General features: G+C 39.6%; 1 protein-coding gene and 1 long non-coding RNA gene across 2 annotated transcripts in view; one reads left to right on the forward strand and one right to left on the reverse strand.

Annotated features, from left to right (window-relative positions):
- ATP10A (ATPase phospholipid transporting 10A (putative)) overlaps window positions 1-9,476 on the forward strand; it is a 158,341-nt gene extending 148,865 nt beyond the window's left edge. The window contains exons 16-21 of the mRNA XM_006266949.4: window positions 111-236; window positions 4,782-4,982; window positions 6,917-6,997; window positions 7,091-7,195; window positions 7,476-7,663; window positions 8,170-9,476. Coding sequence (XP_006267011.1) covers window positions 111-236; window positions 4,782-4,982; window positions 6,917-6,997; window positions 7,091-7,195; window positions 7,476-7,663; window positions 8,170-8,884 — 1,416 coding nt within the window. The 3' untranslated portion in view covers window positions 8,885-9,476. The remainder of the gene's footprint in view (window positions 1-110; window positions 237-4,781; window positions 4,983-6,916; window positions 6,998-7,090; window positions 7,196-7,475; window positions 7,664-8,169) is intronic.
- The window catches only part of LOC109282594 (uncharacterized), a 49,053-nt gene that overhangs the window by 363 nt on the left and 32,996 nt on the right, over window positions 1-15,694 (reverse strand). The window lies entirely within an intron of this gene.

Raw genomic sequence — 15,694 nt, forward strand, 5'->3', positions numbered from 1 at the left:
GTTGCTCCTGCTTTATATTTATATCTGTTGAGAGGGTAGTCATTCAAGTCTATTGTCTGTATCACAAATGGCACTTAACAATTATTATTTCAACTCTTCTCTCTTTGAAGGCTGTGATGGCGAGTGACTTTGCAGTCCCCAGGTTCCGGCATTTGGAGAAGCTCTTGCTTGTTCATGGACATTGGTGTTATTCTCGCCTTGCTAACATGGTGCTGTACTTCTTCTACAAAAATGCAGTAAGTGTTTGATTTGGAAGTTTTGCAGCTGCTTTTGCTTCCAAGGTTTATTTTGTCTTAAGTGAGCATTAGGTCAGCCTTCAAATGGTTTATAAATAAGCTGCAAAGAAACCTACATAGTTGAAAGACAGCTGGCTGCCATTAACAGGAATAGGAGGCCCCACTCTGACAGTGAATGTGTTGCAGAATGTGCAAATTAAGTAACAGCAATAAGTGCTGTTCAACAAAAGTTTCTTTATTGAGCAATACCCCTTGCAAAAAATGTAGACACAGTAGTCTTTAACACCAAGTTGACCCAAGACTGGTGGTCTAAAGTAGTAGTACATATGTTTTTCTCTTCCTAATCTTGTTCTTTAGCTACTTATACAAACCTTAAATTATCCTCAGTGATGTGAGAATTTGTTTCTTGTGTATTTATAAGACAAGACTCTGGCATTAGGGGTCTTTTGGCTTTCTCATTTTCTTCCCATAGGTAAATAAGCTGTGAAAGGAGCTTTTATAATTCATATCTGAGCCTATTATGGGCCTAAATCTCCTTCCTGTTATGCCACTACCCACTACCAGAAATTGTGCCACTAAAAATGCAGCTTTTCAGTCCTGCCTTTTAACTTATTTCAGCTCAGAAAAGTCTGCAGTACACACACACACACACACACACACGCACACACACACACACTTTTATTAGTTTATAAGGTGCAAATCTACCCTGCCTTCCAGTAAACTCATTATACCAAGTTAAGGCAAGAGCCTGGAAGAGAAAGGGACTTACTATGTGATGGCTTTTTTAGATGTCAAGTCATACCATGGTAATTGAAACTTGAATCACAATACAGCTGCTTCACATAGGGACAAGCTATCTTAATTTAACTTTTACATACAGCAGAATAAGATTGAGGACACAATTGATTGCTTGATTACTATAAAACACCTGGTGTATGGTGTAACCCTCCTTTTAACTCAATATAGTTTGTTCATCTGTCCATAAATACAAACAGTTCTAAAGTGATTAAAAGCTCTTTCAGTCAGGCAGCTGCAGATTCCTTCAGCATGTAGAAATCAGTGGCTAACAGGAAGGCATAGTGGCTTTATATCAAAGCCAGTATGGCTAACCCTAACAAGAGTCTGGGGCATGAAAGAGTGGGATAGGGAGCAAGGCCAAGGGACACAGTAATTCAGCTGCTTTGAATGGTAATTTGGGAATAGACTACAAGGCAAGTGAGGGTCTAACCCGGGGCGGGCAAAATACAGACCGTGGACTGGATCCGGCCTGCCAAGCACTTCCCTCTGGCCCGCGGAGCCCCTTCAAAACCCAGGTAATGGCAGCTGCCTCTCTAAAAGCCTCCAGCAGCAGGCAGCGGCACCAGCCACCGGCTACAGCACCTCAGGCTGTTTCCTTGGGTTCTGGTTGCGAGGCAACCTGCCCCAGCTGGCCTCGCCCTGTCCCTGGCTCAGGCCACATTTGCAGCTTGAGAGGGGCAGGGGGGCTGGGCCAGAACCTGTGGCGCCGGTGAGGGGAAAGAGTGTCTGGACCAGGTTCTGCTTTGCTGCATGGGACTGGAAAGGGCCCTGCCCTGCAGGTAAGCCCAGGAAAGCGGCTGCTGGGCAGGCTTTCCCTGTGCCATACCGTGCTGCTCGGGCTGTGCAGGGTCGGGCTGGCCCGCGCTGGGGAGGGGAAGCAGCAGCTGGGTCGCAACTCCGACCCAGTCAGCACCAGGAAGGAGGGGCAGCGGTGGAACTATGTGCCACTTGGGACGGGACAGGACAAGCCTGGCTGGAGCAGCAGGGGTCTCAGCTGCACTTTCCCCCTACCTGTGCTGGTCAGTCCTGAGTGGCACATGGCTCCGCTGCCGCTTCTGCCCGGTGCCAACCCAGCTGGGTCCGTCCTATCTGGAGCAGCATGCAGCTGAAGCTGGCTTCCCACGTGCTGCTGGGGTTTATATACACTTACATGTTTGTTCAGTCCTTGTAAAATCTTCCATTTCCTCTAAAACTCCCTCTTGATTACTAGTATTATTTTTCATGCCGTATTTAGTCAGGCATCCATCTACAAACATTTTCTGAAGTTGTTGCCCCAAGGCTAGAATAAAACCAAAGAATCTCTTTTTGTGTTTGCTGTGCTTGTTCTGCATTCAGTTCCCTTAAGAGTGACTCTGGTTACTCCTAACTCTGAAACCACAATGGGAAACCCAATTAATAAACTCAAATGTGTTGACATTGTGGCTTCCCTCAGGAGGAGAAAATTCTGACTTCCTCTAAGATGCAAGTACCTGACTCTTTTACAAAGAAGCTGTTCTTGATAAATTGTCCGCAGGGAATCCGGATACTGTGCATATTGTGCAATATTTTCTATCTCCTCAAGTTTTTACATTTGGTGGTATTATGTCATTTTCTGTTCTTCAGCACAACCTACATAATTTGTGGTTTAAGATTCAGATTACTTCAACAGCCACTTGGAAAATGGGCTGACTTATTCAGGAAAATGTTGGGATTGGTGGGGATATCTTTTAAAAGCACCCATAACATGGATGGAAATAACTTTTCTGCTGAGTGAGATGGAGAATTTACATAAATATTCTTCCTCCCACATTTGCTGCGGCTTCTTGGTATCTTTTCTCTGCCAATAATGCTGACTGGATTTTTTTTTAAAGGGCATCTATTCACGGACAAATGCAGTTTGTGCTCCAATTCAAGAAGACAGTTTCAAAATATGAAAACATTTTCAAAACTAAATGGTTCAATGTTTTGGTTTCAGAACACTATTTTATGACTAAATTTAACATAAAAATAAAATTTGAAAAAGATAGTTCTCTGTTGTGAGCACTTTAGGTTAAGCAAAACATGTTTATTGTGACCCATAAGAAAATGTTTTTGGTTCAGGAAAGAAAATGTGACCAGTTTAAGTTAACCCAAAATGAAAGTCACTTCTTTGCTTGGTATTACCTGATAACACTGAAGAGGATTCACACAGGACCTGGTCAAAATATTTTGAACTGAGTATACTTTCATCCAAATGTGCTATTTTATCAAAACAGAGATGTTTTACAGAGACATATTGATTGCAGTAATATTTTTGACAGGATGGTTTATGAGGTCCTGGATGAGCTGACTTTGGTCACTACTGCTGAGAAAAGGAAATCTGAATTGAAAACCTTGACCTTTTCAATCCAACAACAGGGTTTTTAACATGTTCAGATGTTAAAAGTATCATTCTCCTTCCAATTCAGAATGAAAAATGTCAAAACCTCCATTTTTTTCCCACAAAATGTCATTCTCTGTCCAGCTCTGCTGCTTAGTGGCTGTCCCAACCTTGACACAGAAGTAGAGTAGACAAGCCCTTACAAGACCCTGCAACCTTATTCACATCTCTGATTTTTTAAGTGCAAATTGAGGCATCCAGTCCCACTTCAAAGCTGAACCCAGCATCTCCCCACCTCTAGAATAGCTTTACCTCCTTATTATGCAGGTAAAGCTAAGCAGACAGGCCTTTTGGTTTTTAACTGAGCCCCAATTGTGTGTGGTCTACAGATGACACTTGAGTTTTATAGGCCTGGTTTTCTTTGTGAGCAAAGGGTAAGTTGTGTGTTTTGTCCATACTTGAATGACTCCAAGCAGAAAACAAGGAGCATTTCCAAGACCCGGGTTGCCACAGACCCTCACTGTATAATATATACATTTTTTTTAAAGTCAGGATTATAGAACCATCTGTTACATTTCCAGCTGATTATTAAGGTGCTAAAATTAGAGGCAACAAGGTAGGGGTGGCCTGATCAAAGAGAAATTGAGTTCCACTGTCCTTGCTGTGCTTTTTCTCACTGAAGTCTTGACAAAAAGGTGATAGAACTCAGTCCTGTCACACTGTGTATTTTGTCTTTGAGTTAGCTGAACCCGAAGAAAACTCATATCAATAGAAGATATGAAATAAACGTGTTATGGCAATAATAGATAACACCACTATATTTATGTCCTACACGTGGATGCCCATTAATATCAGGCACATTTTTATCTTTAGCTATATTTTTTCTTTGAGAATGATAACTGTATTGGAAACTAATTTCATATGAAATAGTTTGGTTCAAGATATTTTAAGGTGTCAGTGGCACAGAGACTTACACACATGCTCTTCTTTATATACATGTGTAGTCTAATCCAGTGTTTCACAACCTTTTCCAGCCTAAGGCACACTTACATTAATAAAAAATTTCCACGGCACGCCTGTTCAGGCATTCCCCATCCTCGTACCTATTGTAGCTCATTGCCATGGCAAAGTTCCTCAGCACGCCTGTTCATTTGTGATGGCACACTTTTGTGCTGCAGCACACTGGTTGGGAAACACTGGTCCAATCAATAAATTCAAGAAGATCGGCTATGTTCGGTGAGTCTTCTTATGCATTTAACTATGTGTGTCAGTCTTTGCAGTATTAGAATCGAATTGACTTCAGAGCACATTGATGAGAGAAGTTAATTATACTGAAATTTTCAGTTAAATTTCACCTTGTTTGAATTCCCTGATTGATTATACCTCATATATGGCTATTTTGATTTCAGATGTTTGTGGCCCTTCTCTTCTGGTACCAGTTCTATTGTGGGTTCTCTGGATCTTCAATGATTGATCAGTGGTATCTGATCTTCTTTAATTTATTATTCTCTTCCCTCCCACAACTGATAACTGGTGTGCTGGATAAAGATGTCCCGGCTGAAGTGCTAATTTCTGTACCTCAGCTCTACAAGAGTGGTCAAAATATGGAGGTAAACATTTTTTCTTTTAACAGATTATATTTGATGCTGTGAATCGAAGTGAAACGTAGCTTTGTTGGCAAAGGACAGACTGTCATCAAGTACAGCAAAATAATCTGAGAAGTTGTTGCTGTTGCTTGTTAATATTTCTAAACAAAGTTAGCCAAAATGTCCAAATGCCAAAATTGTTTTTAAGCAAAATGCCTTTTTATAATTTGTTTCTTAAAATACATGAATTTCTATTAGTGATTTTTTTTTTCAATTTTACTAAGGACCTATGCAATTATCTAGACACTGTTATGTATTTTAAATATAAGCATAAAAAGTCATAGCAAATATTGTATAATAGAACAGAATGGATTTTTATACAATAATGTATAAATATATCCCTATGCCCCAACAAAGAACAAGGTGTATAGCTCCTTTCCGCCTTCAGTCTCCATCCTTCAAAAGATAAATTAGAAGTGTTCCCTGAGACTTAATATATCTCAGCTCTGGTGAACCAAGTGACGAAGTGAGTTGCAAAGTCCAAAATCTTCTATGGAAAACACCTTATCAGCATCTCATTTTTGCTTAAAATACATGGAGAGAACAGAATAGACTCAAACCTAAACCATTTCTGTTGATTGCATCTGCAGTTGTGTTGTTTGGGAGTGAGGTCGCTTCAGTTCAATCAGAATAGCAGCAGCAAAAGATGGCATCTAGAGCAGACTCTTTAAAACAACTCCCTTAAAGATAGCTGGGACCTTCTGAAGGCAGAGACTTTAAAAACATGCATTTAGTATATTTAATGCTGAGCTTCTTTTGTTTTACGGAGAATTTAGTTGGGGAACTCTAGTTTTTCTCATTTTCAGTCCTTTTTGCCCATTTATTTGTTTGTTGTTTGTTTTTGGTTTTTTGACCCAACTGTGGTTGTCTGATTTTATTCTTCAGCAGCTTGGTGTTCTTGTCCAGCACATTCAAATTTAAGTTCTACAAGATAATGTATTTCTTTTTTCCCCCAATGAATGATGACAAACATGGCTAATTTATTTTTAAGCCCATCTGGAGATTTTATCTCATTTTCTTCATTTACAGACCTGTGTGAAGGAAGGATTTGTTTGGCAAAACTGTCAGCAGACTGATGAGAAAAGATTCTGAGTTTAAAGCAAAGCCTGTAGTCCATTCTGAGGTTCTTTGGAAATCTCTGAATTTTCATTAGAAAGCTAATTTAGATATTTTCATTAGAAAGCTATCTAAAAAGACATGGAAAGAAAACTTGCTGAAACTTTCCAACTGTAGATAGCCAGGAAGTTCCCACTCTGGGAAGATGTTTCATTCAACCAGTTAACATTGTTCAATTAAAGCAAAAAATACTATAGTTTTATCTCACTCTCCTGAATTTCATTCCTAGATTAAAGTGCTATTCAACTGGAGGGAAAAGAAGCCTAATGAATTAATCAAAGGATGTATTTGTATTACAGGAAATATATAACTAAAATCAAAATATTATTAAAATAAATGTGTATTTTACAAATCAATAATGCACAACATTATATTCCATAAGTCCAGTTGTTCTACATGATCATACATGGAAATGTAATATTTATTTATGCCAATGGTTTAGTAAAATTCAGTACTGTTTTTAATGGAATGGTTATTATGTTGATGTGTAAATATTAATTATTATAGATTATTAGATATGGGCCATGGGGCAGAGTATACCCTCTGAAAGAAAACAGTCCTCCCAGCAGGTGACAATTTATAGGCAGAAAGTTTGTGATTTAAGTCTCAGAATTTCCAACAAATCATTCCATCAGGAGGGAGAAGCTTATTGATGTATGAAGGGGTGAAAATAGTGAGGTTGGTTGTACAAACACTGGGGGAAAATACATTCAAATATCCAAAAATGTCTTGAATAAGTATCTTTATCATTAGGTCATTACTGCATGTTTTTTGTTTCACAGGATTATCAACCACACATGTTTTGGATGAACATGATTGATGCCCTCTATCAAAGCCTAGTTTGCTTTTTCATCCCTTATTTTGTAAGTTACCAGTTTAGACCTTCTTGTTTCAAGCAGTATGAGGAAAAGACTTAAAAATACAGACTAGTCTAAATTTGTTTTCCTTCCTTTCAGACTTTCTATGACTCAAATATGGATATTTTTTCCTTGGGAACTCCCATAACCACAATAGCTCTTTTCACCATCATATTGCATTTGGCTGTTGAAACCAAAACTTGGGTAAGGTGTCCAGAGACAAATTATATACAAGTCAGCACAGATATTTTATGCCTGTGTTTAATGTCACTTTTTAAATCTATGAGAAGCATGTTTCATTCTCTCAGCACTTGCTATATTTATCAAATAGTTTAATCAATCATGAAAATGGTTATAAGCTCTGACCTGTAAAAGGACTTATCATTCTGTGAACATTAAAATAATTTATAACATTAATGTGTTTTACGTACTTAGATGTTGTACCAAAATATTAAAAATTCATCAAACATGTTGTTTTTTCTAGACCTTTTTCCACTGGTCCTCTTGCATCTTCAGCATTCTTTTATTTTTCTTTGTGGCTCTGGTTTACAATGCATCCTGCCCAACATGTTATCCTCCGTCCAATCCCTACTGGACTATGGAAAAATTGATGGGCGATCCTATGTTTTACTTGACATGTATCATATCACCAGTTATTGCATTACTGCCCAGGTATAGTATCTCCCTTTCTAAGTACACACTAGTTATTGCATATTCCTTATATCTGTTGTTTGTGTTGGAACTCAAATGATGGTGAAATGATGTGGCTGAGTATAGAAAAATCTCCCACCCACCAAATTATAATTTTTTTTCTTCTATTGACAGCTGGATGAGGTGCATTATTACTTTTATTTGATAATTTGAAGTATCTAGTCAGTCAAATTTTGTGGGTTAGTATTATCACTATTTGTTGCTTATCATCAATCAAATTAACATCAGGATATTCACGGGCTTTCTATCCATCATCCTTTTTATGATAAATGTAAGGAATAGACTTTGCTATATTGTCATTTTGTTAAAATAATCATGATGCACTTTTCTGAGGATATTTTTTTCGTGATACAATCTTAAGCAGTTCCTGTTTCTTTGCTTTCTGTTGTTTTTTGTGGGATGGATTGTGGTTGGTTGGGGTTGTTGTTGTTGCTGTTTTTTACATACTTAGGTTCTTCTTTGTTCAGATTTCTTTATAGAACTCTTCAAGGGACACTCTTCCCAACCCAACGCCAACTTGGATGTCAGCTGCATAGGTGGCCTCTAGGGACGTGCAACCACATTCTGAGCAAATTGAAGATCAAAAAGAAATCCACCCCCCAGAAACACTCTTTTGCAGAACCATCCATGCAGAATCCTACATCAAATGTTAATCCCTGCTATAAGGTCTCTAATGAAAACATCCCCTCACAAGTATCTGAGCATGGAAGTGAGTCAGCTCTTCCTGCAAGTACAAGGGCAGAACACACAAGAGTACTGGGTGCTGCTGCCTCTCCCCAAGGTCCTCTGTTATTTGGGGAAATTAAACAGTCCTCATTGGCAAGTAATCAAGAAAGATCCTTTGGATTTCATGAAGTCACATGCAGCACTTCAGAGATGGAGTCAGCATCTGTAGAAGAAATGTTCCCATGGAACTCAACAGTAGACCAATCAGACTTCAGCTTGTTGAAGTGGATCACATCCACTCCACTCTTTAGTCGGTTTGGAAGAGTTTTACAACTGTCATCAAATAGTTTACAAAATGAAACACAGAACAACATATCTGTGCTTGGCTCTGGGTCATCTTTGCATCTGGGTTTCAAAGGTATAACAGAGCAGAATTCGAGCAACTTCCAAGAGAAAATTCAAGGGACGCCAGCTGATTGTTGTATAAGTGACACTCTTGAAACCACCTTCTTATGACATGAACTTATATATATATATATATATATATATATATATATATATAATATTTGCACAGATTTATAGTGAAATTTCTCTAATTGTTTCCAAAGATGAACCATTAAAATCAAAGGTACAAAAAGTTTATTTTAAAAAATTTTTTATATACAATATATCAAAATAAGAGCTTTAAATATAAGAAACAGAAAATTTCCATTTATATTTGTTTATTTTTTCATCTAATTTTGTAAGAAAATGCAGTATGTCTTATTTTCCATTGCTTCTCTTGGATTTCAGCAACAATTTTTGACATGATTATAGCTGGCTCAGCAATCAGGGAGAGAAAAACATTATGGTAAACACTATATTGAGGCAGTTTATATCATCTTCCATCTAATTTTTTTTTTTTTTTTTTTTTTAATCTCATAATCAGGTTGTGAGAACAAACTCCAAGGCAAGGCTTTGAAAATAAATACTGTTAACATTTACAGAGAGGTGTATTTCACTACCATATAAATAACAGCATTGTTACATCACCATATTTTGATATCTCAGCAATAGCATTTTATTTGTCATGATAATATAATAAATAAATTATTATCCATATTGCAAAGTGATTGTCCAGTCTGGCATTAATAAGAATTCAATCTTTCTCTGCAGTCAGTAAAAATAACTTGCATTTGGTGGGTTACTACAATATGTCAGATCATTCATATTCAAAAGAAGAATTGCTTTGCTTTGTAAAGAGATCACAGGGTGCACTAGTGTTTGTACATCTTAGGTGATTTATAAGTTTGTGGGAGCTGAGGGAGCTCAGCTTGTTTCAACCTGCTGTGCCAGGCAGCCATAGAAATCAGCCTAATTCCTGAACAACTTAGATACAACTTGCAACAGGGCAGATAGTGGGGCTTTGTTATGGTCTACAACCTCGTTCACTTCTGGTTCAGTAACTTGAAGACTACCTTTGGCACCTTTTTTGAGTATGCCATACATATCATATAAATAGTATGCACGGCCTCATGCATAAACAAAAACAGGGCATACTTGTTCAGATTTTCACTTATTTTCCTTTAAGCTTGATGCTTCAGACTCCCTTTGTATTATTTTATATTAGCAGTAGAAACCCAAAGCTTGCACTCATCTCATTGTATTTGTGGACAAAAAAGTTCTACCCAAGCTGGCTCCCCTTCCCATTGCCGCAGTGCATTAACCTATAGTATTTACCACAGGGGCAGGCAATTATTTCAGCTGGAGGGCTGCTTAACAAGTTTTGGTGAGCTGTCAAGGTAGCCCCACCCCCCCGACAGTTGCCTCCTTGGGACCAGAAGTCCTCTAAACCCTGACCTTTGCCACCAGTAATCTATCCCCTTGTCCTGGAAGTACTCCTTTTGGGAGGGGGGGGTTGCCATTTTAAAACTGGGGAAAAAACCATACTAAAAAAATCACACATCTACTGTAACTTAGTTTAATTTTATTTTTAAAATATTTTTCTACTGATTTAGGTGTATTTGTGTAGTGTATCTAGAGGTGATTCTGTAATAGCTCAAAATATAATCTTACTCTTGTATATTGTGTGGGGGGGGGGTTAAGAGGGTGTATGTGGGAGCTGTGCAGTTGGGGAGTGGGTATGGTGAGTAGGGTGTGTAGGGGTGGGTGTGGAGAGGTATGGGGTATGTGGTTGGTGTGGGAGGGTGTGGGTGTGGTAGGAGTGGGAGGGTGTTGGGGGGGTGTGGATATGGTGGAGGGTATGGGAGTGTGTGGGGGGGGCTGTGGGTATGTGCTGGGAGTCTGGTGGGAGATGGGGAGCCAGCTCCACCCATCCCATCTCAGCTGCAGTGCACAGTTCCTGGCTGCAAGGCCGGGACCCCTGTGGCATGCCACAGATCTGACCTGACCTGGCCTGGCTCCTCCATACCACATTGCGAGGGTCCTGGCCTTGCAATGGGGAACCACACACTGCAGCCAGGATGAGCCAGACAAGGCTGAAGGATCCCAGCCTTGCAGCTAGGAACCACATAGTGCAGCCCAGAGCCAGTCCAGCCCAGCCCAGCCCATCCTGGCAGCACACAGTTTCCCGCTGCAAGGTCAGAACCCATGCAGCGCAACATGGAGGGGTAGGCCAGACCGGGCTGGCCCCGTGCAATGCTGTACAGTCCTCAGCCTTGCAGCTAGAACCTCATTGTGCCAGGCCGGGCTCTGCACTGGCCAGGGACAGCGAAGCTGTTGTACTTCCCTCACCTCCAGCTGCTGCTGCTGCTGCTCCTGCCCCTGCTGTGCTGCACTGCTCTGGGTGGGTGGGCAGGAAGCTTCAGCAGAAGGGTCCTGTCCATCCCATAGAGCTCTGACTCCACCTCCTGGCTGCTTTCCACCCGCTGTGCCAGCCCAACTCGATGAGCATCCCTGCAGGCAGGCAGAATCGGTGGAAGGTGGCTAGGAGCTGGATCTGGGCCTGGATCTCCATGAGCTGGGTAGGACCTTCCCACTGAAGCTTCCCCCTGCCAACTGCCTGGAGTGGCATGGCACAGCACAGTGCGACAAGAGGAGGAGTTGCAGCTGGAGGTGAGGGGAGCAGAACAGGCCCACTGGCTCCGGCCAGTGTGCACAACTCCCACTGCTGACCGGATCCAGCCCACAGGCCAGACTTTGCCCATTCCTGAGCTAGACCATTTTAAAATATTAGAGGAAACGGTGACTGTCACCTTTTTAATCAGTATCTGTGTGAAAATATTGCACTCTGGTTAGAAACATTCCCTTGCTTGTACAAACAAAATCTCAGGGTAAAATTCACACTTTTCACATAAAACCAGAATATTGAGGTGGCAAGTGAGTAGTGCTTGAAGATAGTAGGGATACTAAACCCATGGGCAACAATACCCTGAGACAAGTCAGGTGCTATGTGTATCCCACAGAGATGTAATTTTTAACTCTGGAGTATAGACATAGCCTTAGTACTTTGTCCACTAAATCATATTACTTAATTTATTGAAACCTTCAACACAAATCCCTTCATGCAACCAGTATTCAGGGCATAAATAGTAGGGCTGCGCAAAGCTTCGGTCGCTGATTCGAGTCGGAGAAGATACGGCCCAATTTAGTGGCCGAATCTCCAAATCCAATTCGAATCAGGAGACCCGTTAATCTCTCTGAATTGAATCACAAGGCTCTGATTCAGTTTGGAGAGATTTGACGATTCAGCCGTAGACACAGCGTTATAAGTTTTTTCTGCATACCTCAAGATACCAGGTGTGGCTCGTGAACGCTGAGATAGTGGGGCGAATGGAGCATCCTATGGGAGCGCAGGGGGGGTTTCTGCACGCTCGGTGGCAGACCCAGAAGTGGACCAGGCATATTTATGGTCCACTTCTAGGTCCGCCACAGAGCACACGGCCCCCTTCTCCTCCTCCCCTCCCCCCCAGCTTTGTGACTGGGGCCTCCTGGGTCTGGGGGTGGCACCCGGGGTTTCCCTGTGGCTGATTGCTGAGCCTGGGGCACATGGGGGGGTCTGCTAATGAGCACACAGGAGTCCCCCCTGCACTCCTGTGGAACACTCCATCCGCCCTACCGTATTAGCATTCACGAACCGCACCTGGTACCTCAACGTATGTAGAAAAAATATGTAAAGCTGTGTCTATGGCCAAATAGTTGATTCTCCAAATCAGAATCAAATCTTCAGGTTCAGATTTGGCTGAATCAAATCTTCAGGTTCAGATTCGGCTGAATCAAATCAGGACAGTGATCCAAATCAGCTAGTCGAATCACTGTCCCCCAAATCAGGCCAAATCCGAATTAAATACTACCCACTTCACATTAATAAATAGTAGGATATGTTTAGCATGGACTTCTTTTTGTACGTGCATGAATTTCATCTGAAAGCATCTAATGCACTTCACATGGGTAAGAAAAGCTTTAGCTACTGCATCAATACAGCTACTCTGGGATGGAAATCAAATCACTTAATTTAATTTACAGAAACAGTGCATTTAAGGCCTGATTCAAAACTTAGTGAAGTCAATGAAAGACTCTTTCTGAAACATCAATGAGTTTGGGACGAAGATTTTATTTTCTAATCAAGACTATGCAGGATGTTAAACCTGAATTGCAGACTAATATAGTTCATGTTTATTGTTTTCATGCCTTTCAAATGGATAATATGTTTGTTCTTGTGTTATTAAAAAAAAAATTGTTTTATAGTTTCAGAATTCTGGGGCTTCAGCAAGCAGCTATTGGAATTAGTGACACCCATGCACTGCCAGGTATGCTGTTAATGTCCTTGATATTGCAAGGATTAAAGTAATTTCTTTGCCTCACATGTTTGAGAAAAGTTAATATTAATAATCATCAGCTGGATCATTAGTTGGTTTACCTCGTGGGGCTCTATGATTTCAGTGGAGCTGCTTTACATCAAATGAGAATCCATAACATCTTTAGTTTTGTTGCAAAAAACATACATCAATATTTTGAAATACTCAAAGACAAAAATTAACTCCTTTCATAAAATAAGATGCAACATTGCTTTGCTATGGCTCTGATTTTGCAAACCTATCTGCGTTTAATGTTATAAGCGCAATTACATCCATTCGGACCACTTGCAAACTTAAAGTTATACTGCACACAAAATTGAGACTGTACTCAGGCTCCTTGCCAAGATTCCTGTGAACATAGAACAGGTTAATTATAAGAAGCAATGCGTATCTGTTTTCTGTCAGGCAATAACTTTTTAAAGGCACATAAATATAACTTAAAGCAGAGAACTGAGAAAACCAATTTCCAGATTTTGAAAGAAAATATTGAGGCAAAGTAATACTTTCCAATTTGCCAGAAGTTCTGATAAGAACTTATGTCTTCATCCACATGAAGAATATGTGCATCATAGCAAAGTGTAATTTTAATATTTTTCCTATACTTGCTGAATGTTGGTTTGTTTGTAGTCAATATTTGTTCGTGTTAAAATCCCAGGTCCCTTAAACAAATAAATACTAGAAATGTTTAGAATGTATACATTTGATTTAAAATAGGTAAACAGAAAAACATGGTATGCTTTTGGCATAATGTAGCACCAGTCATAGCATTCAAAATTATTTTTAAAAATGAACTGTAAATTGCACTATGAGGCCAATGTACAACAACTGTACAATGACACGTTTCTTAAAAATTTCCACAAGGCAAAAAAAATGTAAATTTCACATAATGAAAAATGTAAACTGTGTTTGTGTCATATGCCTTGAATCCAGCAAATATTTTTGCATCTGTTTGATTTTACATACATGAGTACTCCTGTTGAAATCAATGACTAGGAAGAATATGGCGTTACAAATTAAACACCAAATTATATCATGTTTCTTACTTTGATGTTAACTTGAACTAAGATGTTTATTATTTACTTACATTATAAATTGTGATTGGACACTGCAGAAGTGTTCAAAAACTAGCAATACCAAAAACAAAGAATTTCCTATCCGATTCATTTCTCCATTTCAGAAATTACTTTTGCTGCAAATACTTACTATTAGGAGATACTTGACAAGCACAGTTCTGAAATGGAAAAAATAGCTTTCCAGTATACTTTTACACGTTGGCTCAGCTATATTTAATATTGCACCCATTTCTGATGCTTTCAGATCAGTTTTAAAACCAAGGCTGTTGCAACTGCTAAAGATCCTCTAGTCTTTTTCAGAAGGGATAATACGCTTGACCTGTGGCCCTGGTCAAATTCCAGTGATCTTCTGCAATGACTTAAGGGCTCTATTTTATGAGAACAGCTGATTTCTATGGCTGCTCACTAACAGAAATTCCTCCGGCCTCTAGTTCTGTAATCAAACGAGCCCTTCCTTTTTCCAAAATGTAACTTTCCAATTTGCCTAATATCAGCTTCTGGGCTGGAAATTGAATATGCTCACCATCCTTGCCAATTAAGTTCTACCTGTCCACTCAGGACACCATTGATGTCCCAGGTGCCATCCACTCAATTATGGTGTTGTACAGCTTCTTTACTTCTTTCCCTGAACCTCTGTAGCATTCCAGCACCCTGCCAAACCAATCGGTCAAATTCCGTGCTCTCAGTGGATAAATTTGATGCTGAACTGCATGAGTGCTCTATCACTAGACACTCTTTATAAAACATTTGAGGAACTATATGGATGAAAGGTGTTATATAAAACTAGTTCATGCTTATGTTGTTTGCCATATATTTAAAATATGGTTGCAATAAATTATATCAAACCTAAATGTTGATTCATTTGATGGATTAATCATCTGAGTGACATTTTCTGCCCTAATCCTGAAATCTTTGTTAAAAACCCAAACCAAATAGAAATCCTTTTGCAACCGCTAGTTTTCTGTTCAAATTATGTGACCTAGCAATAAATGTAGAAGAATACTTTGTATCCAGATACACATGAAAGTTCAAAGAAATATTAGTCCTGTACACCAAGCAATGCAGTGCAATGGAGTAGCTGGCAAATACATGCTGAAGACGACACAAAGGGCAAAAAAGACATGACTGTGGAAACAGTCAAGGGGGGGAAATAATTCAGTGATAAATGCCCTACAAATCCTAAGGTAGACAGAAAAATTTGTTTTGTTTCAAAGTTTTCAGACTTGTGGTTATTTCACTAAGTGATTCTTGCCTTGCCACCTTCCAAGCATTTTACAAATCCCAGTTAATTAATTACAGTTCTTCACCCACTTTACCAAAAGTTCTGCTTAGGTCTTGAGTGAAGTATCATTTTTTTAAATGAGGTATCTTCTGCCCCAACTCTGAATGGAAGATACTGGCGTTAAAATGAATTTACCAAAAAACCCTTCCTAGTCTCTGTGAACACAGTAGTTGTT

This window comes from Alligator mississippiensis, chromosome 1, assembly GCF_030867095.1.
Source record: "Alligator mississippiensis isolate rAllMis1 chromosome 1, rAllMis1, whole genome shotgun sequence".
In the NCBI taxonomy this organism is placed as follows: Eukaryota; Metazoa; Chordata; order Crocodylia; family Alligatoridae; genus Alligator; species Alligator mississippiensis.